This window comes from Mchenga conophoros, linkage group LG1 (genome assembly GCF_057382185.1).
Source record: "Mchenga conophoros isolate Kocher_MC1m ecotype Shallow Benthic linkage group LG1, M_conophoros_male_GT1.1, whole genome shotgun sequence".
Taxonomy (NCBI): domain Eukaryota; kingdom Metazoa; phylum Chordata; class Actinopteri; order Cichliformes; family Cichlidae; genus Mchenga; species Mchenga conophoros.
Window position 1 is genome coordinate 23,864,880 of NC_140526.1, and position 24,648 is coordinate 23,889,527.

The 24,648-nt window shown below is 40.2% G+C and overlaps 4 protein-coding genes across 4 annotated transcripts; 3 read left to right on the plus strand and 1 right to left on the minus strand.

Moving 5' to 3' along the window:
* Window positions 1-1,427: 1,427 nt before the first annotated feature.
* rplp2b (ribosomal protein, large P2b) lies at window positions 1,428-4,296 on the plus strand. The gene is made up of 5 exons (XM_085270936.1): window positions 1,428-1,496; window positions 2,316-2,439; window positions 2,559-2,607; window positions 3,662-3,757; window positions 4,184-4,296. The coding sequence occupies exons 2-5, from the start codon at window positions 2,317-2,319 to the stop codon at window positions 4,258-4,260; spliced, it is 345 nt and encodes a 114-aa protein (XP_085127062.1). The 5' UTR covers window positions 1,428-1,496; window position 2,316; the 3' UTR covers window positions 4,261-4,296.
* Window positions 4,297-7,394: 3,098 nt separating this feature from the next.
* On the plus strand, window positions 7,395-10,282 carry fth1a (ferritin, heavy polypeptide 1a). Its single transcript, XM_085270948.1, has 5 exons — window positions 7,395-7,669; window positions 8,333-8,438; window positions 8,991-9,137; window positions 9,447-9,572; window positions 9,864-10,282. Exons 2-5 carry the CDS (start codon window positions 8,337-8,339, stop codon window positions 10,020-10,022), a joined length of 534 nt encoding a protein of 177 aa, XP_085127074.1. The 5' UTR covers window positions 7,395-7,669; window positions 8,333-8,336; the 3' UTR covers window positions 10,023-10,282.
* A 1,970-nt stretch (window positions 10,283-12,252) lies between these two features.
* Window positions 12,253-16,435, minus strand: mcee (methylmalonyl CoA epimerase). The gene is made up of 3 exons (XM_085270973.1): window positions 16,346-16,435; window positions 14,278-14,618; window positions 12,253-13,045 (listed from the first exon to the last, which is right to left on the minus strand). Exons 1-3 carry the CDS (start codon window positions 16,371-16,373, stop codon window positions 12,893-12,895), a joined length of 522 nt encoding a protein of 173 aa, XP_085127099.1. The 5' UTR covers window positions 16,374-16,435; the 3' UTR covers window positions 12,253-12,892.
* On the plus strand, window positions 16,394-23,929 carry mphosph10 (M-phase phosphoprotein 10 (U3 small nucleolar ribonucleoprotein)). The gene is made up of 11 exons (XM_085270961.1): window positions 16,394-16,552; window positions 18,289-18,952; window positions 19,047-19,219; window positions 19,303-19,468; window positions 20,575-20,716; window positions 20,838-20,905; window positions 21,002-21,139; window positions 21,238-21,348; window positions 21,561-21,668; window positions 21,748-21,978; window positions 23,656-23,929. The coding sequence occupies exons 1-11, from the start codon at window positions 16,467-16,469 to the stop codon at window positions 23,806-23,808; spliced, it is 2,040 nt and encodes a 679-aa protein (XP_085127087.1). The 5' UTR covers window positions 16,394-16,466; the 3' UTR covers window positions 23,809-23,929.
* The last annotated feature ends 719 nt before the right edge of the window (window positions 23,930-24,648 follow it).

Sequence of the window (24,648 nt, forward strand, 5' to 3'; positions counted from 1 at the left end):
ATGATTAGGCTTTACAAACGTCTCTAATACTGTATTATTAGTTAATTAGCAATTGATTACTATTATGCATTATATTAGGCACTATGTTAACAAAAAACAGCTGTGTTTTGCGACATTGATTTGTCCATATTGTAACCCTGGCTCACTGGAAGTTAGTTCCAAAGAAACTCGGCCCACAACTTGTAAACTTTTACATTTATTCACAGTTGGTCAAGTTTCATATATAATAATTTATAATCAAAGAAAAATGTCCACAGGATGTCCACTCTAGGCCTCCAAGTGTCCACAGCCAAACCACTCACATACTCAGTACAGGAGCCTCTCAAGGTTGCGGCTGGAGCCCTTCTCTTTACTCTACATACTCTGTATGCATATGACTGCACACCGCGTTGTAACACAAAACCCAACACTGAGTCCACAGACAATGCCATGGCGGGGCTGATCAGTGGAGGAGATGACTCTGCCTGCAGAGGTTCAGAAGATGACAGGCTGATGTGCTAAAAACAAGTTGGTTCTAAATACCAACAGGACCAGAGAGCTGATAATTGATTTCAGGAGAAGTCAGAATGGCCACTTACCACTGAACATACAGTGCTGTTCTCAGGAAACAGTCTGTGTTATGCTTATTTAATGAGGCGGTGCGTGTTGTGTGTCCATGTGAGGTCCCTGAAACCGGAGACTCTCTAGACGCCCTTATGTATACAGTGCTGTGAAAAAGTATTTGCCCTCTTCCTGATTTCTGTCTTTTTTTCATATTTGTTCACAACACATATATGGAAAAGGGTTGGAGAGAGTGTCAAGTTTCAGGGGCCTCACACAGACACACAACACACACTGCCTCATCACAAAAAGTACAACATAGACTGTTTCCTGAGAACTCCTGAGAAATTAATTTTCAAGGAAGTGTAGTGTCACTTTTTTTTTTTTACACAGCGACATTAAAGTAACCTTGATTCTTGTAAAAGTGACATTTCATCCAGCGCTTCATATCAATAAAGCATGTAGTTACAAGCTCCAAATCTTTTATACAGGATATGAGTACATCAGAGGGACAGCTTAGTTTGAACGGTTTGAAAGCAAAGTTAGAGAGACAAAGGATGTTGAATATGGAGATGCCAGTTAGGAGCAAAAGAGTAAGACCACAAAACTGATTCATAGAGTGAGAGATGGAGGACATGGAGAGGATTGGTATACCAGAGGAGGATGCAAGACATAAAGTGAAATTAAGGCAGATATTCAATCCACGGTGAATCCAAGATCAAATCCAATCCAAGAAGAAGAAGAAGAATGTATTTTTTGTGTAATATTTCGCGTTAGGTAAAGTTTTTACACCGAGGTTGCAAACACACTCCTGAGCAGCAGGCCTCGCCTCGGTTCCTGCTTACTTTTAATGCTTTTACGAAGAAGAAAGGCTACTTTGCTTTTTTCCGGTGACGTAACTTCCTTTCTGTCCCTGCTAACCTCAGAGTGAACACGCGCTCTCCTATCTAGCTCAAGTAAGTTTGGTTTTAAAACGTAAATAACGTATTAAACACTGAGAAAATAACTGAGCCACCCAGATAAGCATGTACACTTTCAGCCCAGGCATTTTAAGAATATTAAAGAGCGTTTAGCCAACATTAATTCCTTTCTTTGGCTCCCGGAGCTTACGCTAGGTTGGCTAATGGTAGCGGAGAGCCGCATGGGTGTTAAAATTATGCCGTGTTTTCCCACATTGTCGCATTTTTGAGGATTTATAGAGGTAGAGAAAACAGTATTTTAGTAGAAGCATATTCAATATTCGAAAATATGTAGTTTTTAGATGAGTGGACGATGGGTATCGGCTGTAAAGTAAAGCAGCGAACTTCTGTTTTACTGAAAATCGCCGTAATAACTCAGAAATGCGTTGGGATCACAGTCCTGTAGCTGTCTAAACCCAGGAAAAAACGGACCCCTAAAGGGGTCGACCCTACGTCTTTTGATGTTTTTTGTTTGTTTGGGGTTTTTTTGTTAAATGATGCACTAACAAGGACAGCATTTAATATTCCCCTGCTGTGGTGAAGCCATATATTTCTTATAAACTGTAACATTTTCACATAAAAATCAGAGATTGAGCTTTTGAGGCATACCATAACTTTCTCCAGGCTTTGATTTTTATATAAAAATTTAGCATATGCTGATAATGAAGAAAAATTAACATGTTGTATGAGTTGTTGTGTTTCCACTTTTGTTAATGCAAAAACAGATTGTCTGAACTTTAGACATAACTCATTTTCCTGTGTCCATAAAAACATCCCGCATGGTTACTAATGTTTCCAGTAAACTTGGTGTTTCAGGATGCGTTACGTTGCTGCTTACCTGCTGGCTGCCCTCGGTGGCAATGAAAACCCTGATGCCAAGGACATCAAGAAGATCCTGGAGAGCGTTGGCATTGAAACCGATGACACACGCCTCGACAAGGTACACAGCCACCTGCTCCTGTTTGTGTTTTATTACTGTTGTGGCTTCAGTTTTTCCCGGCAGCTGGTTCCTACCTTTAGGTTATGTTTATAATTGCGTCTATCTTTCTCTCTCAACAGGTTATCAGTGAGCTGAAGGGCAAGAACGTGAATGACGTTATTACCACAGGTGAGTTTCCCACAGTTTCATTTATGTGTGTGTGAGACCATGATTAATTTTGGTTTACAATTTTGTTTGGCTGAAATGTTGTTAGGTCTGAAAGTTTAGAATTAAATGGCTTCAGGCAGTATTTTAATACTGACATGGACTCCCTGCAGGGGTCTGAACTAGTTTATGATGTTGGATACTGTGACTAGTGATAAACTCATTTGACGCACAGGGAAAACAGATTTAAGGGTAAAAAAAAAAAAAGAGTTATTAAAAATATGAGTGAACTAAGCTCTCAATGCTGGATTCCTCCGTAATGGAGGATGGCACACTGTGTATGGACCACAGTTATACTGGAGAATTTGTTCATTGAAAATGGTTCATAAGGGTATTGTGTATAGACAAATTACTTATTGTATGCACAAATTATACTTCTTAATTAATTTTTATTAGTCATCTTACACACTCAGTGCAATAGGAGTAAAAAACAGAAACCCAGTAGCAAGTTTAAAAGACTAAAAAAAGAACTCATTACTAAACTACTACTAAAAAAGATACAGCGAAGAACAACAGAATGAAATATAAACGTCATAATGTAGAGTACTGCAGATGGGCAGAAAAGTGGCACAGTGTTAAAGGGTTAATATCAGTGCTACTGGTGCATGCAGCAAGTGATACTTGTAATGCAAAAACAATCCTAAAATACAGTTGGGATGGTGTGAGTGCAAGTTGCAAAACATCAATATTTGATTTTCTTATTTGGGTCTTCGTGATAGCTGATCTTGCACCCTATTTGTGGGCTGAAATAAAATATTTCCTGAGTGTGTCATGGTGCATTTGCTGTGATAATGAGTTTTCTTGCCATAGTTTCTATAAACCCGCAGGGCATGATATCTCACTGGACAAAGTGAATCGATTTGAATATAAGATAAGAAAAAAGTTGTATTTAATCAGATGTGTAAAGTCAGACCACATGTAATGATAACGGACCGTTTCTGACCTCTGTCTTGTTTCTGACTGCTGAGTGTCGATGTTATCACTTGTGCTTCATGTCTGCCAACTCGTGTCTCCTCAGGTTACGGTAAGCTGGCCAGCATGCCAGCAGGTGGTGCCGTAGCCGTTGCCAGCTCTGCAGCTGCTGGCTCGGGCGGAGCCGCAGCTCCTGCTGCAGGTGAGCATTGCAGCTTAGCACCTTGTTTGGCACCATCAATCATATTTGCCACTTTGTGATTTTGCCTTCACCTTGTATGCTTGTACGACTACATGGAGCCAAATAATGATCTGTTGACATGAAAGATGCATCTACACAAGTTAATCTACACAAAATCCGCACTATACTGGGTAAATACAGTGCAGGCATTTAAATTTATTCTACGGTTTTAAGTTGAATGGTTTTAGAAAAGAGGCTTTTTTTGTTTTTATATTAATACAGCAGCGTGTAAGAAACGCTCAACAAAAACTGGGAAATTCCAAAATAAAAATCAGTTGCATTTAAATATATTTTAAAACAACCGTTATATTAGGCAACCACGTGAGCAGGTTGCTGTGTCATGGTGATGACAGCAGGACGTGATGTCAAGTGCTTTTTGTTTTTCAGCTGAGGAGAAGAAAGAGGAGAAGAAGGAAGAGTCTGAGGAGTCCGATGACGACATGGGATTCGGCCTTTTCGATTAAACTCCTTGAACTGATCAATAAAGTTTTTACAAAATCCCTCTTATGCAGCTTTTCTCTTTACTTTAAAACTTGTGTGTGGGGGGGGTTGTGTAATTTGACCTGATCGGGCCTATTCTTTGTTCGGGTATGTGATCTTATTCAGTTTAATGGAGAAAAAAAAACTGAAAAGGCTCTGGCTGATGAGATTGAGCCCAGTGTTCAGTAGATGGCGCTGTGGAGCCTTTGAGCGCTAAAGCAGACGACACCAAATCCTTCATTTTTGGGCTTTTGTTCAGCGGGTTTGAATTATCCACGAGCTTAGACGCAGATATCCACACTTGACACCTGTGAGGCTAACACTTAAATTATTAACAGCTAGGGACAAAGTGTCACGTGACGGCGAACTGCTGCCGGCACGGCTGAAGCTGCACGTAGTCCTCTGCGTCAGCAGCAGTGAGCCTCAGAGGGGGAAAAGCAAAGTTGCAAAAAAAGAAGTATTAGTTTTGAGGAAAAGAAAGGATGCTGCTGCTTCAATTGCATAGCGTAAAGGTAAATAAGACAGTTGTGTAAACGATAAACGCTTCGCCGATTGAGTGTCGGCAGCCTGTCGCTATGACAACTTTACACATTAGTAAATATCTATTCGCATACATCTTAATGTTTTATAAAATACATATTTAACAAGTAAGAAGACTGTTTTGCAGTGCTTGATGTGAGTAAAACGTAAAACTACATGTATGTAAAATTCGAACGTTGGTCTAGAAATGATACTTTTATGGTTAATTCATTAGATTTTAGCAGGGAACAAACGGTTTTACAAAACAGCTCAGGTGTAATAAGCAATAATAAAATTAAAACAAACACTCTCCTGAAAGCATATATTATCAGCGTGTAAAGGTCAACACCCAGAATGTAAATTATTCACCACAGTATAAACCGCGCAGGCGTCCAGTATCAAGAGCGATTTTCTCTCATTATATGGGACCAAACATCACATGTTGTTTTTATTGACTGGGAGTTCTACTGAATGCCTCTTCCAAGTATCTAGGGTGACAAGGTGTCCTGCTTCACGTGGAGCTTAACAGCATTTTTATACCTTGAACCCTTGTCCCACATATTAGGACATTGCTCTATATTTGGCTCTTGTTTAAAAGAGACAGATAGCTCCCTAGAAAGATTTGGCTCAAATATGGATTCGTTCCTACTGAAAACTAAAGATCAAATGCTGAAATATTTGCTTCCTTGTAAAAAGCTTTAACATTTTAATTTAAAAACAATTACAGCACATTTGTTCTTTTTTATGATCTGTGCCAAAATTTTAACCGAAACACCTTGTCCGTGTTTACTTTTCAAGTTAGATACATTAAAAAAAAATTCAAACAACCTCCAAACTTTAGAAATGGGTTCCAAGCAAACATACACTCAGTGGACAATTTGTTGGGTGCACCTGTTCAACAGCTTGATAATGTAAATACCTAAAATCAGCCAATCACACCGCAGCGGCTCAGTGCAAGTAGGTTTTTAAGGATGGTCACAATGACTTGCTAGTTCAAACCAGTTCAAACCAAGCTATCATCACAATGGGGGAAGAAAGACGATTCAAGTGACTCTGAACGTGGTTGCTGGTGTCAGATAGGCTGGTCTGAGTGTTTCAGAAACTGCTGATCTATTGGGATTTTCCCACACAAACATTTCTAGGGTTTACGGAGTATGAAAAAGAGAAATTATGCAGTTTCTCTGGATGAAAAGCCTTGTTGATGTCAGAGGAGAATTGCCAGACTTGCTTCAAACTCTGGAAAACAACAGTTACCGAAATAACCACTCATTACAACAAAGGTGTGCAGAAGAGCATAACACTGGATACACAAAACCTGAAGCAGTTACACAGCGGACGACCACACTGTGTGCTACTCTTGTCTGCAAAGAATGGGAAACGGAGGCTACAATTCACACAAACTCACCAAAATTGTACAACAAAAGACTGGATAAATGTTGATCTCATGAGTCTAAATTTCTGCTCCCACATTCAGAATCCTGATCAGAATTTGGTGTAAACAAGATGAAAATACTGATCCATACTGTCTTGGATCAGTGGTTCAGACTAGCGGTAGTGGTGAAAAGATGTGGGGATATTTTTCACCATGCTTTGAGCCCCTTAATATCAACTGGGCATTATTTAAACACCACAGCCCACCTGAGTACTGTTATTGACCATGTCCATCCATTTGTGACTACAATGCACTTATTTGTGGATAGCTACTTCCAGCAGAATAATGTGCCATATCACAAAGCTTGAATCATCCCAAACTGTTTTTTTGAAGATGACAATAAGTTCACTACACAAATGATCTCCATGGACACTAGATCTCAATCCAGTAGAGCACCTTTGGGGTGTGGTGGGTCAGGAAATGTACATCATGGAGCGAGTGTGTGATGCTGTCACATCAATATGAACCAAAATCTCTGAGGAGTGTTTATAGCACCTTGTTAAATCTAGGCGATGAAGAGTTTAGCTGGTCCAAACTTGTACTAGAAATTGTGAGTGTACTCTAGATCCCAGTTTGTTGGCATCTAAGTGAGGAAAACTACACACAATGCTCCAACAAATACAATACTTAGTATGTGCAAGTAGTGTTTATTTTTTTCTCTCATTAAAAACAAAAAGTGAAGAAACAAACAAAAACAACCCTAGGGAGAGCTGGTTGCCCCTTTGGGAAACCTTGCCTTGGTAATGACACAACAAGCCTACGCTATGGATTTTTACCAAGGCAACTCCTGTGCAGGGTGTCATAATGAACTTGTTAGTCATGTTCTGGTAAGTGATCATGAGACTGTTTCTTAACCTCCAATTTTCTGGAATGTTTTAATGACATAGTAAAAAAAAAAAAAAAAAAAATAGATGAATCATTCCACGTGATCAAAGGTGAGTCAGCAGATCTTGTTACAAACCACAAACAGGACCAAAGACGTATGAACTAGTTAGTATTATCACTTCTAAGTTGACTTTGTTCACATGTGAATGAAAATGATGAAAAGGATGTTTTGAAATTAAACAAAATAAAGTCAAATAGGCTCACTAACACTGGGGTACGTGCTCTGATGTTCTGCCTCTTGGCCCCTCCCACACCCCCGCCAGGTGACGTCACTAAGTGCTAATCTACAGGCGCCTGAGTCGAAACATTCAGTCGTGTCTCTCGTTATCGGACAGTGAAGGTTACCTGCTTCAACAGTGCTTGAACGGCAACCTTTCAACTGTCTTTATACAGCACAGCACGGGACCAGTCGCTCCGATACATCGAGTGAATTTAAACTTGAAACATTAGCTAGCTTAGTCAGCCTTGAAAACCACCTAGCTCGGAAGCTAACTCTTTGTTTTGCTAACAACGCACTGCTTCGACCTCCTCTCAGCAAGACCTGCCACTGAAATTTGGTAAGGAAACGTTCCCTATGTTTTCTTTTCTTATCGTTATGTTTGATTATAGATTCCAGGCTGCCATTGGCTTTGTAGTTTGATAATACTGGTTCGATTTATCCGCTTCAGGTCGCAGTCAGTGTGGGCCTGTACGCATTTGGCTGCCCAAGCTTTGCGCAGTGTTTTCAGCGCCATGTGTGGCTTCCTTCAAACACATCGTACTAAATAAATATTTACTTTATTTAAACAAGTCGAGCTTTAACCAGATTCATACTTTACGTTGTGACTTATGTAATTGTTAAGGCCTGTTTTAATGGTAAAGAGTGCAAAGTTTAGCAAATGTTTTCATGAAACTCTTTTTCCCCTGATTTTTGCCTTACGTAACGTACATGGCTTAGCCCAGTGATACTGTTTGATGAAAGAATAACGTTCGTCAAACATCAAAAATACTGAGCAACGCAATCAGTATTACGCAGCTGTTATGAGGTGTGACACTTATAAGTCGAGCTATTGTCTGAGGTTCGTGGGCCAAACCCCAGAAATGTATTTAAACACAGTAAAAGGAGCCTATTTAAAAAAAAAAAAAATATTAATCAGAACCTTTTCACTGCTCTTGAACTCGTCCTACTCTAATCACCTTTGCAATTAGTTACTGATATAATTGTGATTTTTATGTTTCAGAACCATGAGTTCCCAGGTCAGACAGAACTTCCACCAGGACTGCGAGGCTGCAGTCAACAGGCAGATCAACCTAGAGCTGTATGCCTCCTACGTCTACTTGTCTATGGTAAGAGCAATCCATGGTGCACGGTCAGATTAAAAAGGGTTATTGAAGGACAGCTCAGTGGAAAGTACCAGTCTGTAACATCTGGTGACATTTGGGTAATCGTGCTCAGAGAAAAGGGAAGTGTGAGTAGATTTTATTTATAATCAAGAAGTGATTTTAATTCCTTTTAACTAGGCTGCTATGTGGTATAAGTGCTGTGCTTGGTTTCAGTCCAGGTACAGCCATTGAGCTGAGAAAAAGGCAGGGGAAGTGGTTTCGGAGGTGTTGAAGCAGCCTACTGCCATTTAAAATGGATAAATAAATAACCCACTATCAGAGCAAGCTGCTTTTTAAACAGGATTAGTCAAATATAAGGGAGGTTTTTAAACTGAGGGGATATTAATGTTTAGGTATTGAATTAAAAAAAGTTGAAGTTCCTTTGAGTATGTATAAAGAACAGGCAGGCAACTATGGTTTCTGTCCTCTGTATGACAAGTCCTTTTTGTTTGTAATGGTTTTGGCAGGTAGATTTTAAAAACCTTACCTAAAGTTTACAAACTTTCTTCCTTACAGTCCTACTACTTTGATCGTGATGACCAGGCATTGCACAACTTTGCCAAGTTTTTCCATCATCAGTCGCATGAGGAGCGTGAGCACGCTGAGAAGCTAATGAAACTGCAGAACCAGAGGGGTGGAAGGATCTTCCTCCAAGACGTCAAGGTATGAGATTTGTGAAAACAAATGGACTGTAACTTATGTTAACTTCTGGCTGAGTGTGAGATTGTTCTGGGCTATCTTAAGCTTCACATAGGGACAGAGAGATACCAAGGGCGTGGGCGTGCAGAGTCTCTTATCGCTTTCGGGCGTGCAAACATGACCGCCAGAACTCGAGTGAAACGTTAAACCGCAAATCTGCTTTACATATTCAGGAAGCTTGTTTTTTAGGTCAGGTTGGTGAACGTTTATCTTTCATTAATAAATGTCTCACTTGTTTTTGGGTTTTGTTTTTTTATGATGCTTTAATTGCAGAAGCCAGACAGGGATGAGTGGGGCAGCGGTGTCGAGGCTCTTGAATGTGCCCTGCAGCTCGAGAAGAGCGTGAACCAGTCACTGCTGGATTTGCACAAACTCTGCTCTGAACACAATGACCCACATGTGAGTACTAAAATATGATGTGTATGTTACACAGCAAAGTGCAGTGAGAAGGAACACCAAAATTAAATTGTGAACACACGTAAGGCATGCTGATTGGTTGTACACCTGCAAATCTGGAAATCCATTTTATTTTTTGTGTAATATAAAAACATAGGTGACTCTGATGTGGCCTGTATGACATTTATTTTTAAAGTGTACGTATAATGCAGGAGATGTCTCTCCTTTCTTGGTTTTTTTGTTTGGTTTTTTTTGTTTTGGTGTCGTCTTATTAAACCAAACTGTCTCTTTCAGATGTGCGACTTCATTGAGAATCACTACCTGGATGAGCAGGTGAAGTCCATCAAAGAGCTGGCTGACTGGGTGACTAATCTGCGCCGCATGGGCGCTCCCCAGAATGGCATGGCGGAGTACCTGTTTGACAAACACACTCTTGGCAAAGAGAGCAGCTAAATCTCTCACACCACATTTACTACAGCTTATGTGTATTTGTATCTTGCTTCAAAATGAAAAGCCATCTGCATGTTGCTGGTTAGACCTTTAAAGTTATTACTCATGTTATTATTAGAAGCCCCTGTGAGTTTGTTCAAACCCTCCCTATATCTTGCATGTCTCTCTACAATTAGAAATGCTCGTCATTGCTACATATTTGCTGTATTTTAAAGCCTGGAGGTGTTACTCAGACCAAATAAACCAACCCTCTGGATTCTGAACAGTTTTTTGTCTTTCATGTTTCTGTGATGGTAAAAGTGCAAAAAAACCTGCCTACACCAAACATCAATCTGTTTCAGTTCCTTCTCCAGAGAAAATAAACTGCAGCTGATTGCCTTCAGATAAAAAATTCACACACGTTGGAGCTAAATGGCACAAATGTCAGGTCCGTTTAAATTTTTCAGCAACTGGTAGTTTAAAGTCTGGCAGCAATTCTTGTTTTAGCATAAACAAGCAAAATAGTCAGTTTAGCTGAACGTAAACAGTTTTCAGAGAGCCTCAATTCTCCTGAAACGTACCCACCAGAAATCCCAAATAAGCACCTTGATGTTATACTAATTGGCAGTTTGTTGTCCAAGTTTTTCAAATTTACGTTCTCAAGCTCCCTCAGTATTTTATTTTATTTTTTCCCTCAAAGTTTACGAAACTAATCTGGGGATTTCCAGCTTGAGCAAAGCTTGTACAGGAAATCAAGATGAAATGTCCGAGAGTCTATCTGCGTCATCAGCAGTTCCCTCTGTTTTGCAGTCGCATACATGTTTTCTTCCAAGGATACAGACTGTGCGCTCTGGTATTAATTGTGACTCCCTCCAGTGGTGAGTTACAGCCAGCAAGACTAACAACAGCGTTGGTGGCAAGAGTAAAGGTGTCAGCAAGGCGGAAGAATGCCTTACAAGCCGCCATAATGGAAAAAAACTGCAAGTTACTAAATGCAGGATAATGTATGCCAGGGAAATGTGTTAATTAGCCTAAATGAAATGAACGTATTTGGGCTTCACCTAAAACAAACTTAAGATTTATTTTTTTATGGCTTGATTTGAATCCATCCATTCGCTTCCACTTATCCTTTTCAGGGTCGCGGGGGGCGCTGGAGCCTATCCCAGCTGTCATAGGGCGAGAGGCAGGGTACACCCTGGACAGGTCGCCAGTCTGTCGCAGGGCTAACACAGAGACAGACAACCATTCACACTCACATTCACTCACACATTCACACCTAGTGACAATTTGGATTATCCAATTAACCTATCCCCACAAGCTGCATGTCTTTGGACGGTGGGAGGAAGCCGGAGTACCCGGAGAGAACCCACGCAAACACGGGGAGAACATGCAAACTCCACACAGAAAGACCCCGGCCTGATGGTGGAATTGAACTCAGGACCTTCTTGCTGTGCGGCAACAGTGCTAACCACCGTGCCACCGTGCTGCCTGGCTTGATTTGCATTTAAAAATATATTATCAACATATTTTATTCAGAACTAGTTCAAAATTTAAAGGGATTAAACAGTAATCAATGCATCAGAGTAGTCCAATTTAAACCATGTCAGTCAAAATGCAAAAGTGAATTCATGTTAGTGAGAAAATCAAACTTACTCCCACCTGAAGCTATCCTACTTTATATGCACCCATTGTGCAATTTATCAGGAAAACCTGTTCAGCTGCTTCCTACTGTAAATCTTACCAGCCAATCACGTGGCAGCAACTTATGTAGACATCGTCAAAATGACCTGAGGTTCAAACTGAGCGTCAGTGACTTTAAACATAATATGGTTGTTGGTGTTAGATGTGGTGGTCTGAGATTTTCAGGAGTTGATCTACTCAATTTTCTCTCAAGCTCTCTTTTCTTTAAAAGCATAATTGTCTTCATAGACGTTGATATTGATAGTCTGTGTTCTCTATTTATTTAGGTGCTAATTTTATCTTAGCGTTTTCCTCTTACATACTTTGTAAATGCACTTCTGTCTACTAGTGAAGTTAAGTAAAGTCTGGATATTTACATTACAACAAATCCTTTAACTATGAATGCTTTAAGAATTTTCTGTGGGTGAAAAAAGTCCTAATGCAAGAGTTCAAAGAAGAATGACCAGAGTGCTAAGGCTGCAATTCACAGGCTCACCAAAACTGGAAAAACATTGCCTTTCAATTTCTGCTTCAGTATTTAGATGGTAGGGTCAGTATTAGTTGTTCAGACTGCTGGTTTTGTAACAGTGATGGAGAGATTTTATTGGGACTCTTTTTACCAATTGAGCATCTTTTAAACACCAGTGTGCCATCGTCTGATGGCTGCTTACAGCAGGATATCTTACATGTCGTGAAGCTCAAATTATCGCAAATTGTTTTCTTGAACATGACAGTGAGCTGACTGTACTCAAATGGCCTCCAGAGTCACCATCCAGATCTCAGTCCAACAGAGCACCTTTTGGATGTGGTGGAATGAGAGATTGACGTTGTGGATGAGCTGACAAAAAATGCTATCGTGTCAATATGGACCAAAATCTGTGACGAATGATTCCAGCACCTTGTTGAATTCATGCTCTGAACCCAAGAGGAAGTCCAACCCAGTGCTGTATCTAAGAAAGCCACCATTTACTGTATGTCACAAATTAGCAGATATGGGAAATATCAAATTTCTATCACAAACACTTTAGGGGAAGCTGTTAGAACAACACACCGCATACTAATACATCACATGTTAATGTACCACATAAAACTTTATTCCATACAAAGAAGAACTGTTTTTCCAAAAGCAGAAGTGCTATAAGGAACAATCCCCGCTATCACTCTGATCATCAAACTGCCTGGAAAACTCTCAGTCAACAGCAGGATGTGATGTTTCACGCTTCTTCAAGCTCCACCAGCACACCGTCACAGTCTTTAGGATGGAGAAACATGACCGGTTTGCCGTGAGCACCTATCCGCGGCTCCGCCGAAAGCATTCTGATGTTCTTGGTTTTTAGGTCGGCTATCACAGCGCTAATGTCGTCTACCTGCAGTCATAGGGGGAACAAAACATTATTGTTCAATTCACTTGTTATCATTAGGGTTAAAAATGATCACAACTGAGTGTCAACTCTCATAACACTGCAAACTAACGCACAGGCCCCCCGTGCTGAGTCACATAATTTGGGACAAGCTGTTACTGGATTTATAGGACCAACAACAACACTGACATTTGTTGTCTGACATGAACACATAACACTAACAACAAACTCTACTACACTCACACAGGCCCTAGATAATTATTCCTAAATACTTTTTAAGCTTCGATACACGTAGTAATTATGATTTCTGCAAAAGCTGAACTGCTTTTTTTTAAAAAAAAGTTATTTTACTTTATGTAATTTAGTAAATTCATAATATTACATTAGGCCATTCTCATGGTCAGTGATGACAATTATTTTTCAGTTTTTAGTGTTTGAAGATGTTCATTTTTAGATTAATTTGTTAGTTTCCGTCTTTAGGGGCAGGGATAGCTCAGTAGGTAAAGTGGTCGCCCCATGATCGGAAGGTCGGCGGTTCGAATCCACTTAACGGCTACCCTGAGGTACCCCTGAGCAAGGTACCGTCCCTACACACTGCTCCCCGGGCGCCTGCTTAGTGGGCTGCCCACTGCTTCACTGAGTGAATGGGTCAAATGCAGAGAAAAACAAGTAATTTCCCCATGGGGATCAATAAAGTATCCATTATTATTATTAAATTATTACCTTATGATGGGTATTTGTAAATTCAGAGTAGATCTTAAAATAAAAACACAAGCAAAGATAATCGTGTGGTCATCCCAGGTCATATCATATGTATTTATATGTACCAAATAGCCATACTACTACACCGGTTCACAACACAACAAATGCAACACAACAGTTTCTTATAAATACCATGTCACAGTCTGAAGGAAAGCATGTTTTCTTTGGGCCATTCTGACTCACAATCCTCATAAAACACGAGAGAAAGATTTTGCTGCAGCACATCCTCAGAGCAAAAGGAAAATGAATATGAACCAGAAGGCAAGGATTGTCTCATAAAACACTAGTGCAACTAATGCTTTAAACCAGTACACTCATTCATTATATACACGTCACAGTAGACGTAGACAAGAGGAAGTACGAAAATGAACAAATTCTGAATTCAGTCTCGTGAATTTGGGGTCACGTGAACAGATAAATGAAGCAGAGCCATGCAAAAATGTAATAAAAGCTCTCCCCTGTCATCGCCGTCTCACCTCGATACAAATGTGATGCATTCCTCCTGACTTGTTTTTCAACAAGAAGCCCGAGATGGGGCTCTTCTCTCCGAGAGGATGGAGCAGCTCCAGCTTGGTGTTGCCGAGCTCCACGAACACAGTGTAGACACCATGATCGGGCAGGGGCACCTTCTCACTCACCGTGGCCCCCAGCACGTCCCGATACAGCGCCGTGGCCTTCTCCATGTCGGGGACAGCGATGGCGATGTGGTTAAGCCTGCCCAGCTTCCACAGAGACGCGGGAACACCCTGATGGAGGGGCACCGTTGTTGAATGTGCCCTCCGGAGCGCGACGCGAGAGCATCTGGAAACACCCGCCGCTAAATATGAAATTAAAATACAAAGAGATCAGCTGTGTTTGTTGTTTCTACTCGAGTAGCTTTGATGTATGCTGTATATTCTGGACCAAGTCCCGAGTTACATTAATGATATTTAAATCCTATGCTTCCTGCACTCCCAAATCTGTTCTCCTTTGTGTGACTGACTGTTGGTTTTAGAGCATATAAATAATAAATAGACCAATCTTTACCGTTTGGTGTTCTGTTTGATGCTTGCTGACTTAATGTAAACATGAATAACACTAATTTGTGAAAGAAAGACTTTTCAAATTAAAATGATTAGGCTTCCCTTCCTCCTACGACCAATCGACAGGGCAATTCCTTAAAGACGACTTTTTAAAGTAAAGTGCTCATACTGAGCATAAAATAATACCCTCATTTTGGCTTTTCTGCACCTTACCATTCATTCAACTCAATAAAGTGTTTCATACTTTCAAATGACTTTATTGAGTTATGTTGTAAAATAAACCTACCGTCTCCTTATGAAGACATAGTTTTTTACTGATGATACTTAGTTTTTTATTTTAAAGCTGAAGTATCAGGAGAACATATCAATAATCTTTGTTTTATTACTATAAGAGCAATCTTTTGTTTCCCAGGCCATAATCTTGTTTTTGCCTTCATTGGAGGTCATCTTTGAATTCTTCTCCTAGTCTCAGACAAGGCTTAATCCCTGTCTGGGAAACCTGCTGTTTATGTACTGAACATATACATATAATTAGGTTATTAGGTCAACCCTGTGTTTCAGAGAGTAAATAACAGTACCCATATAATTTTACACACATCTCCTTGCCATACAAAAATCTTGGAATAAAATGCTCCAGTGTGAAGTTACTTCATGGTATGGCTTTGGCTTAAGTTAGTAGTTAGGAAGTTAATAGGTACCTTGGCCAAGCATCTCTGTCTGTAAACGCAACAGCTTGAAGTGAATGATAAAACTTTGTAGGGGTGTAGCGTGGGGTCATGTTAACTTGGCTTACATCCACCAAGGTCAGCGTAATGATTTATTGGTCACAAATTCACAAAAAGCTTTGTAACTTAGAAACTATAATTCTTATGATTGTCCTGTGTATTGTAAACATGGAGAAAGCAGATTGTAAAGGTTTCAAATGTGTCACCTTCAAGGTCAATTGATTGATCAATTGATAGCCTGATAGACTGAATTGATTGAGAGGTGATAACAACGCTATGTGGAGCTATTTTATTGGAAAACAAAAGTAAAAACTAGTTTGATCAAAGACTTTTTTCACCTGACATGTATTGCTAAACATTTTAGGAACCACTGAAATAAATGCTACACATGTACTATATCCACATAAAAAATGATACTCAAAATTATGCCAACTATATTCAAATGGGTTTCAAGGCGGCAAATAACAAAAGCCTTTTTGCTGCACTACAAACTTCCTAAAGTATATTTGAAAAGAACAAAGAAAATAACTGAATATAGAGAAAATACAATACTACTCCCTTAAAAGTAAATACTGTATACAGAGTGAGCTGCCTTGGCGGAGGTTTGCGCTTTTTGAGTGCTTCTGGTTCATGATGTAACGTAAACATTGTTTATGTTCGTCAACTTTGCGGGCTCGTTTGAGCTTCCGAAAAAAATTACAGCTCACTATAACGAAGCTTAGTATCATCGTTTATCGTTTGCAGAACAGTGAACTTAATAGCGAAAATTTCGAAGCTGAATAATTGTTGACACAGACCTGCAACCTTCAGCACGGCGGACGCCATGTTCGTTCCCCGGAACCAAGTGGCAGGTACAGAGCGGTTTCTCGGTGAGCCTGTTTACGTGCGACACAGACAGCCACACATGTGGGGACAATCATGGCTAGTGGAGATGTGCTCGGTGTTCTGGAAGAGTGTGTAAAGAAAATAAATGCCAACACAGCACAGCCAGAAAACTTCCTCGGGTAAGTGTTTGTTGTTTGCGTTGAGTAATTTTTTTTAAATCTTTTGAAGAAGCTGTTAAATATTTTTATAAATTCGCTCCAGCTAGCTGAAGCTAACTGTAGCGTTAGCACAGCATTAACACATTTACCTGACAACACGTTTATACGTCGAGGTTTTGGTAAGATATAAATGATTAGGCGAGTTTCTCCTTTTTGCTTCATGTAGAAACATTTAGTCGCTTTATGTTCCTAAAATCAGCTGGCTCACGCATTTGGGGATTGCTACACCTTTAAACAGATCTTCATGGTATGAGCGTATCCAACTGCAGTAACATTTATGCTCATAAAATAAAAGTTAGGTCATTACTGTAAGCTGTCTGTAGAGCTACGTAAAAAAAAATAAAGAAAAGAAAACAAAGATGATGTGCTTGTAATAACTGACGTGTGTTAGACTACCAACTGCTGTGACACACCAGATGTTTATTCATTGCATATCATGTTTGTCAATCCTGATTTAGACTCAGAAAGTCCACACCTGTTAGAAAATGTAAAACTTCAAATGTCTTGAATGAAGTAAATATCTAGTACGGTATATGCATTTGTGCACACAAGTCTGTGTTACCGTATTTCAAATGGGGGTTAAGACCCCTCACCAAACGGGAGACAACTTGTATGAATAAAATGGTGGAGAAGCCCTACTGAATTTCCACAATCAGACAGGGAAGTTTTTCCCAACAGAACAGGACTGATTCCACAGGTTTGCCATAGACGGCACATCTCAAAGCCCAGTAGTCAAAAAAGGCCTGAGCTCTTGGTGCTGGAGCTGCTTAAGCAGTTTAACAAATAAGCACAATGCTGTTTTGGTGTGGGAGGCCTGGATCTCTCTCACACACACACACACACACACACACACACACACACAGAGCACAGCTTTTTCTTGAGGAGCCCAAAAGTCGGCGTAATACAGGAAAATTGTTAATCAATCCCAAATTGTGGCATTTCATTGCTTTTTGGAGTGGCAACTGTAGTAATTTATGTCGAATGCTACTGCTGCAGTCATAAAAATATGATTTTCTGTATCAAATTTTCACTTCATTCTGAGCTACTGAAACAAGAGAAGAAAATTGCTGAAAAGTGGCAAAACGTGCACTTCTAGACTGTATGTGGTATAGTAGTGATCTTAGAGCCAGCCCAAAACCACAGGCCACATCATCCCATGGCAACTAAATCAATAATTTGAAGGATGAAACAGTCCCATGGGGCAAGTTGCTGCCCCAAGTGGAAGAGTTTAAGCATGAATGAGGGGAGGAGGAGACTGGCAGATGGATTGAAGCGGCATCAGCAGTGATGTGGATAGTCTGTCGGTTTGTTGTGGTGAAGAGAGAGCTGAGCCTAAAAATGAAGTTTGGATTACCGATCGATTTACATTCCTGCCCTCACTTATGGTCACGAGCTCTGGGCAGTGACCGAAAGAACGAGGTCACGGATGTGATTGCACCCATCTGGATAAGCTGCAAGAGGTGGTGAGGGAAGTCTTCTCTGATTAGACTGCTGCCCCTGCGACCTGAACCCAGATAAGCGGTAGAAGATGTATGGATGAAATGTAGTGGTTTTGTTTTTGTACCAACACATTAACAAATAAACCACAGACTTTCATCCAATTCAGTTATTTAATAAAAACAACAACAACAAATTTCCCCCCCAATATCGCATCATAAGACATACCCGACTAATTCTGTGTCTTTTCATCTTTGCAGCCTTCAAGATGAAGTGGCAACAGACTTTACCTCCATCACTAAGACTCTGTATGACCTCCACAAAGCTCAGGAACCTGGACATTATACAGGAAGCCCGCTAGCTCAGCTGGTTGTGGAAAATTTTGATGAAGAACAGATTTGGCAGGAGCTAGAGCTGCAGAACAAAGCCGTACTGAAACACTTTAAAAACACCATAGACGAAGCTTTAGCAGATGAGACGTTAACTGTGCTGGAGGAAGAGGAGCAGGAAGAGAGTGGTCAAGAAGAAGAAGGAGCATCAGCAGATAATGATGACGATGAAGAAGAAGAGGAGGAGGAACAAGAATTGGAACCACCGAGACGGACAAAGAAAATGGCTGTGGAGGAAGACGATAACACAGAGGATGACTCTGATTTGGATTTTGATGTGGATGCTCTGGAGAAAAAAGAGAAACAGAAGAAGGATACAGGAAGGAAGGCATCCAAAGCAAAAGTGGTGCCCTCTGAGGTTGATGATAAGTTCTTTAAACTGTCAGAGATGGAGGCATTTTTGGATGATATGGACAAGCGCGAGGGAAAGGAGGATGAAGATGACGTAGACTATTTTCAGGATCTGCCCTCAGATGAGGATGATGATCTTGACCTAGAGCAAATCATTTCCACCAAAAAGCAAAAGAAAAATACTGTATGTAACTTATCACACATTTTCCACTCATTTTTTTTTGCCTCCCAATAGTTCAAACTACAGCAAATATGTTGATTGTTCTTTATACCGACAGGTGAAGAGCTCCAGGAATCTCAAGTACAAGGACTTCTTTGACGCCGTGGACAGCGAACCCGCTAAAACAGACGACCCGTCAGATGGAGAGGATGACAGCGTGGATGAAAGCCAGGAGGAAGGTGAAGAAGTAATAGATGACGACTATGATGGCGAAGAGGAGGGTGATGATGAGTAAGTGCAATCAAAAATTATAAAACGTGCAGTTATGTGTGGGAGAAGTCAATTTCACCATGTTCGTGTCTGCACTTTGGCAGGGAAGAGGAGAGGGGTCAGTCTAGGTCGTCTCATAAGAAAGTGACCTTTAATCTCTCGGATGATGAAGACAGCGAGGGAGAGGATGTGGAGGACATTTTGGGAGGAAAAGCCAAAGGCTCAGCCAAGTCTGAAGCAAAATCATCGTTTGAGAAACGGCAAGAAAAGGTAAATGAAATGCAACTGAAACGAGGTTTTAGATGTCTCTGGTTTGATTAACATATCCAACACAGCAAGTTGGAGCAAGTTTTTTAATTTGATTCCAATTTATCCCTGTTTGACTTAAGAGGATGCAGCTGTAAGCCCTCCAGAATAATAAAAAGCAAAATAAAGTGTTAAATCACAAGAGGACTGAGGGTGTGCTCACACTAAGTGTGGTTGTCTTGTATCGTGCTTGCTCTTTCATGCACGTAAAACTCTTAAAAGTGCTCTTGTAGAGCACAGTTCATAATTCTAGGATGCATGTGTCCTCTCACATGTGTTATAGATGTATTTAAAAGGCCCCATTAAACTTGCATTCTTTTGAATGGCCCCCAGGTGGCATAGTTGTGGTTGCAGAAAGACTTAAAATCCTATTCAAGTCTACAAGTAAATGAACCTCTGTAAACACTTTGCTGATTAATTTTGGTCATTGTGTTTGTCAGAAAGGAGAATTATCCAGGTTATGCTCATTGGCTTGTGATTGACAGCTTATTAGGCGATTTACTTGTGGTTTCACAGTCAGATCCACCCCTCATCTCATCTGGTTTTAAAACACCGAGATGGCAAGGGTGAAAACTCTCATTTCGAGGTATCAGGAGTTCAGAAACCAGTGAATGATGATGTAGTAGTTGCATCCATCTGTATCAGGCCTGAGTTGAACTAAACAGTGGGGAGCAGCGATCACACTTGACGAATGAACTAGAATTTGGGGGTTTAGGCACGATACTGATTGCTTTGTGTGAGTACACTCTTTAAATCTGCCGGAGTGCTAATACCACTTTTTGTTTGTTTGTTTATTTGTTTTGAAATCATAAATTTCAGATTCTTGCACTATAGGTGATCCTATAGTGTAAATTTCCCAACGTATCACATTAGTGAACGGCGTCCTTCACTCTTGTTGGTAGTTGCTTCAGAGTGGAGATTAGTTTAACTCCTTACCTGCCTCCTTCGATTGAATGTCTCACCTGTACCTGAAGGAGCACAGATCATGGGTACCCAACATTGACCCAACAGGGCTGATTTTTAGTTCACTGTTGGTGACTGTGCAATCCTGCATTTGCTGTAACCTGCAGATGTCCCAGAAGATTGAAGAGCTAGAGAAAGCAGCTTTAGCAGAGAAACCCTGGCAGCTGTCCGGAGAAGTAACTGCACAGACCCGTCCTGAAAACAGCATGCTGGAGGAAGACGTGGCGTTTGAGCAGACGTCCAGGACGGGTTAGTGACCACCCAGCACCTCCCAAACTCCCACTCTGTTTGTGCATGCTTTAGTTTGAATAATTAATAGCAGCCTTATTATGTCAAATCATAGAGTAAAATTTCTCATTTGTTTTTTCAGCCCCTGCAATCACAGAAGAAACTACACTACAGCTGGAAGACATCATCAAACAGAGAATTAAAGACCAAGTTAGTAACAGTAACCAGTATTTTTTTATTATTATTATTCATTTTTTATATTATTATAATGAATAACCTAGTTACTTATACTTGTGTTTCTGGAAGGCTTTCGATGACGTGGTTCGCAAAGAGAAGCCTAAGGAGGAGGTGTTTGAGTACAAGAAGAGGCTCACGTTGGACCATGAGAAGAGCAAGCAGAGTTTAGCAGAAATCTATGAGCAAGAATATCTCAAGCAGAATCAGGTTTGACTTTTTTTCTTGTTTTCATTAGAACTTTGACACATATGAAGCATTTCCTCAAATATTCATTGTATTATTATTATCATCTTTTGTAATTTCAGCAAAAAACGGAGGAGGAGGAGAACCCAGCCCATGTAGAAATTCAGAAGCTTATGGACACACTCTTCCTAAAGTTAGATGCTCTTTCCAACTTCCACTTCACACCTAAGCCGGTGAGTTTTTCCTGCTAGCAGTGACTAAAACTAGATACTCTGCAGTTTCTCAGGTGCATGGTTCTTTAAAAACCTGTCCCAACGTGATTGTAGTCTTTAATTTAAGCTGTAATTATCGTTGGATAAACTGAATGTATATTTACACAGTGCTGTACTGTGAAAGGTAAAAGGTTTCTGATTCATTTTGTATTCATGTTTGCTTTTGTCCATAGCCCGTTCCTGAGGTCAAAGTGGTGTCTAATTTGCCATCCATTACAATGGAGGAGGTGGCTCCTGTCAGCACTAGTGATGCTACGCTACTCGCACCAGAAGAAATCAAGGTTAGTCTTCAATCCATGTACAGAAGTCCATTATTTTCATATGAGGATTTTGTCTAACAATCCTCTCCTCCAACCAAAGGAGAAGAACAAAGCGGGAGATTTGCTGGGAGCGACAGAGAAGACATCAACAGACAAGAAACGTGAGAGGCGCAACAAAAAGAAGGTTAAGCGATTGAAGATCAAAGAGAAGGAAAAGAAACAGAAACTTAAAGAGGCCAATAAAACAGAGGAGAACAAAAAGCCATCGAAGGCTCAAGTGACAGAAACCCTCAAGAAAGTCACAAAAGGAGGCAAAGCGACGATACTCAAGGTGAGTGCCTGATCTCGCTTCACTCTGCTGCTCTCGGTAGGAAGTCGTCATCAACCTGCTCAGAGTTCTGTCAGATCAACGTTATAAATGTTTGGAAGTGCTTTAAAGATGCACACAGGAGAAAGTAATCATTATTCATATGATACAACTAAGTCTAAATATCACTAAACACCAATGTGATGCTTTTTTTTTTTTTTTTTTTTAAACAAAGGAAATTAAAGGATTTTAAGTGTGCCTTCTAGTCAGAAAAATACGGTACTGAAAAAGTTATTGTGCTTAAGGTGCTTCGCTGACATCATCTGAGAGGTTCTACCCTTGACTACCTCAGATTGGTTTAGACCATGATTTGGGCTCAATGTTGTCTGCTGTTGGCCACACAGAGACTTTCAGAGATGTGGAGACTTTTTTTTTTTTTTTTTTTTTTAGTAACTCGAACGCCTGGTCGCACCGGTGCGACCTAGGATGTTTTTTTTAGTCACACCATTGAGAAATTAGGTCACATTTGCGACCAAATTGGTCACACTCTACAGCCCTGTTTCATGTTGTTTATAACCAGCCACGCAACCATCTGTGTGATGCAGCAGAAATCAAGACTCATCAGACGAGACAACATTTTTACAATGTTCTGTGGTTCAATTTTCTTGAGCCTCTGAAAACTGCAGCCTCAGTTTCATGTCCGTACCGGAGCAGCACCCAGTGTGATCTTCTGCTGCTTCAAAGTTCAACGAGTTGTGCGTTCAGAGATGCTCTTCTGCATACCTTAAGCCCCTTTTTCCATTAGTATCTACATGGATCGACTTGCCACTGTTCGCCACGACTTGATTGGGATCGACTGGTTTTCCAATACAATAGAGTACCACCTAATGTGTGTGGTCATTGTCATAGCAACATGGCCAAGCATCCCGTGATTAGTTTGAGACGTGAACCCTACAACAAAGGTGGATGTCGAGGCAAGAATATACCTGCTACTCGGTCTATGGCTTTCCGTCAGACTCGGGAGGCACCGGCATTATTTGTAGCCATTTCCCTCCTAGCTGGGTTTAAAAAATGGCAGTTTTGATTTTCATGAATGAGATAATCTAATGACTCATGGAGTGACCCCCTGACAGGCCAATCGGTGGCATGTAGTCTGACGACGTCACACTTAAACTGTGGCGAACTGTTGCGAGTCGATCTGAGTAGCTACCAGTGGAAACGGGGCTTTAGTGGTAGCGAGCAGTTCTGTGAGTTACTGTTGCCTTCCTACCAGTTCGTTATCCTCTTACATCAACATGCCATTTTCACACATGGAACTACTGCTGACTGGATATTTTGATCTTATTCGGACCATTCTCTGTAATACTAGACATTGTTTGGGGAAAATCCCAGTAGATCAGCAGCTTCAGAATATTCTCAGAGTCAACGACTGTGTCACGTTCAAAGTCACCGGTGTTCCTCATTCTGATGCACAGTTTGAACTTCAGCAGGTTGTGCTCTATGAATTAACTCATGTTTTAACTATGTAGTGCCATCACAGACTGGGTAATCTATTTTTAGCAAACAATTAGTCAGCCTTTTCCACTTCTCAGACACACCACACCTTTAAGGAAGGCTTTTGTTGTAAACATTACACAAATTCCTACTTTATGCTGCAGATGTTCCTGAGGTGACTTTACTAACCAAGTGTTCCTGTTTCAGGACGAGGGGAAGGACAAGGCTCTGCGGTCCTCTCAAGCGTTCTTCTCTCAGCTGCAGGACCAGGTCAAAAGTCAGATCAAAAGCGCAAAGGACCAGCCTTCAAAGAAGAAGAAGAAAAACAAAGAGGTTTCTGTTAGCAAACTCAAGTTATAATAGCTGTGATGGTTTGTTAGGGATTAGCAATGATTTATTGTATATATTTTTATGAAAATGCAAAATAAATGTTATGTCTGAAATTCTTGTAACATTTTGATTAAAAATAATCAGGATTACAGATGTGCTGGTGCTCTGTTTGGTTTTTGCTCATTTCCCATATCCCTCTGTATGAATAGAGACTCCACCACATGGCTTTAGACGGTCCTCTGAATATTAAGCCATTTTCTAAGGGAGTCTTATCTCTTTACACTCTTATAAAATGTAAGCTAGTGATCCTCTGAATCATTCTGGGCAGACAACAACTGGGTATTGTACTCACTCTGTAGTGTGGGAACTATGCAAATAATATAAAATAGCCTCTAAACCTTGAATAAAGTAGGTACTTCTCTCACTAATGCATATTAATTGATATCTTTTTGTAAAGACTGTATTTATAGATCAAAGACATGTAATTTCCCAGACTGGAAACGATCAATTTCACAGTGAAAAGCAGCTCTTCATTTTATTTTATTTCAAAAGTGGAATTCAAGTACAGGGAGTGCAGAATTATTAGGCAAGTTGTATTTTTGAGGAATAATTTTATTATTGAACAACAACCATGTTCTCAATGAACCCAAAAAACTCATTAATATCAAAGCTGAATGTTTGTGGAAGTAGTTTTTAGTTTGTTTTTAGTTTTAGCTATTTTAGGGGGATATCTGTGTGTGCAGGTGACTATTACTGTGCATAATTATTAGGCAACTTAACAAAAAACAAATATATACCCATTTCAATTATTTATTTTTACCAGTGACACCAATATAACATCTCCACATTCACAAATATACATTTCTGACA

Bases quoted from the DNA above. Each gene is read 5' to 3' on its own strand.
- mphosph10 (XM_085270961.1), top strand. From the start codon at position 16,467: ATGGCTAGTGGAGATGTGCTCGGTGTTCTGGAAGAGTGTGTAAAGAAA. The intron at 18,953-19,046 runs GTATGTAACTTA...TTATACCGACAG, and splicing joins AAAAGCAAAAGAAAAATACT to GTGAAGAGCTCCAGGAATCT. The intron at 21,349-21,560 runs GTGAGTTTTTCC...TTTTGTCCATAG, and splicing joins TCCACTTCACACCTAAGCCG to CCCGTTCCTGAGGTCAAAGT.
- mcee (XM_085270973.1), bottom strand. From the start codon at position 16,373: ATGGCGTCCGCCGTGCTGAAGGTTGCAG. The intron at 14,619-16,345 runs GTCTGTGTCAAC...TTTCATATTTAG, and splicing joins CGCCGTGCTGAAGGTTGCAG to CGGCGGGTGTTTCCAGATGC. The intron at 13,046-14,277 runs GTGAGACGGCGA...CTATGACTGCAG, and splicing joins TGCATCACATTTGTATCGAG to GTAGACGACATTAGCGCTGT.
- fth1a (XM_085270948.1), top strand. From the start codon at position 8,337: ATGAGTTCCCAGGTCAGACAGAACTTCCACCAGGACTGCGAGGCTGCA. The intron at 8,439-8,990 runs GTAAGAGCAATC...TCTTCCTTACAG, and splicing joins CCTACGTCTACTTGTCTATG to TCCTACTACTTTGATCGTGA. The intron at 9,138-9,446 runs GTATGAGATTTG...CTTTAATTGCAG, and splicing joins TCTTCCTCCAAGACGTCAAG to AAGCCAGACAGGGATGAGTG.
- rplp2b (XM_085270936.1), top strand. From the start codon at position 2,317: ATGCGTTACGTTGCTGCTTACCTGCTGGCTGCCCTCGGTGGCAATGAA. The intron at 2,440-2,558 runs GTACACAGCCAC...CTCTCTCAACAG, and splicing joins ATGACACACGCCTCGACAAG to GTTATCAGTGAGCTGAAGGG. The intron at 2,608-3,661 runs GTGAGTTTCCCA...GTGTCTCCTCAG, and splicing joins GAATGACGTTATTACCACAG to GTTACGGTAAGCTGGCCAGC.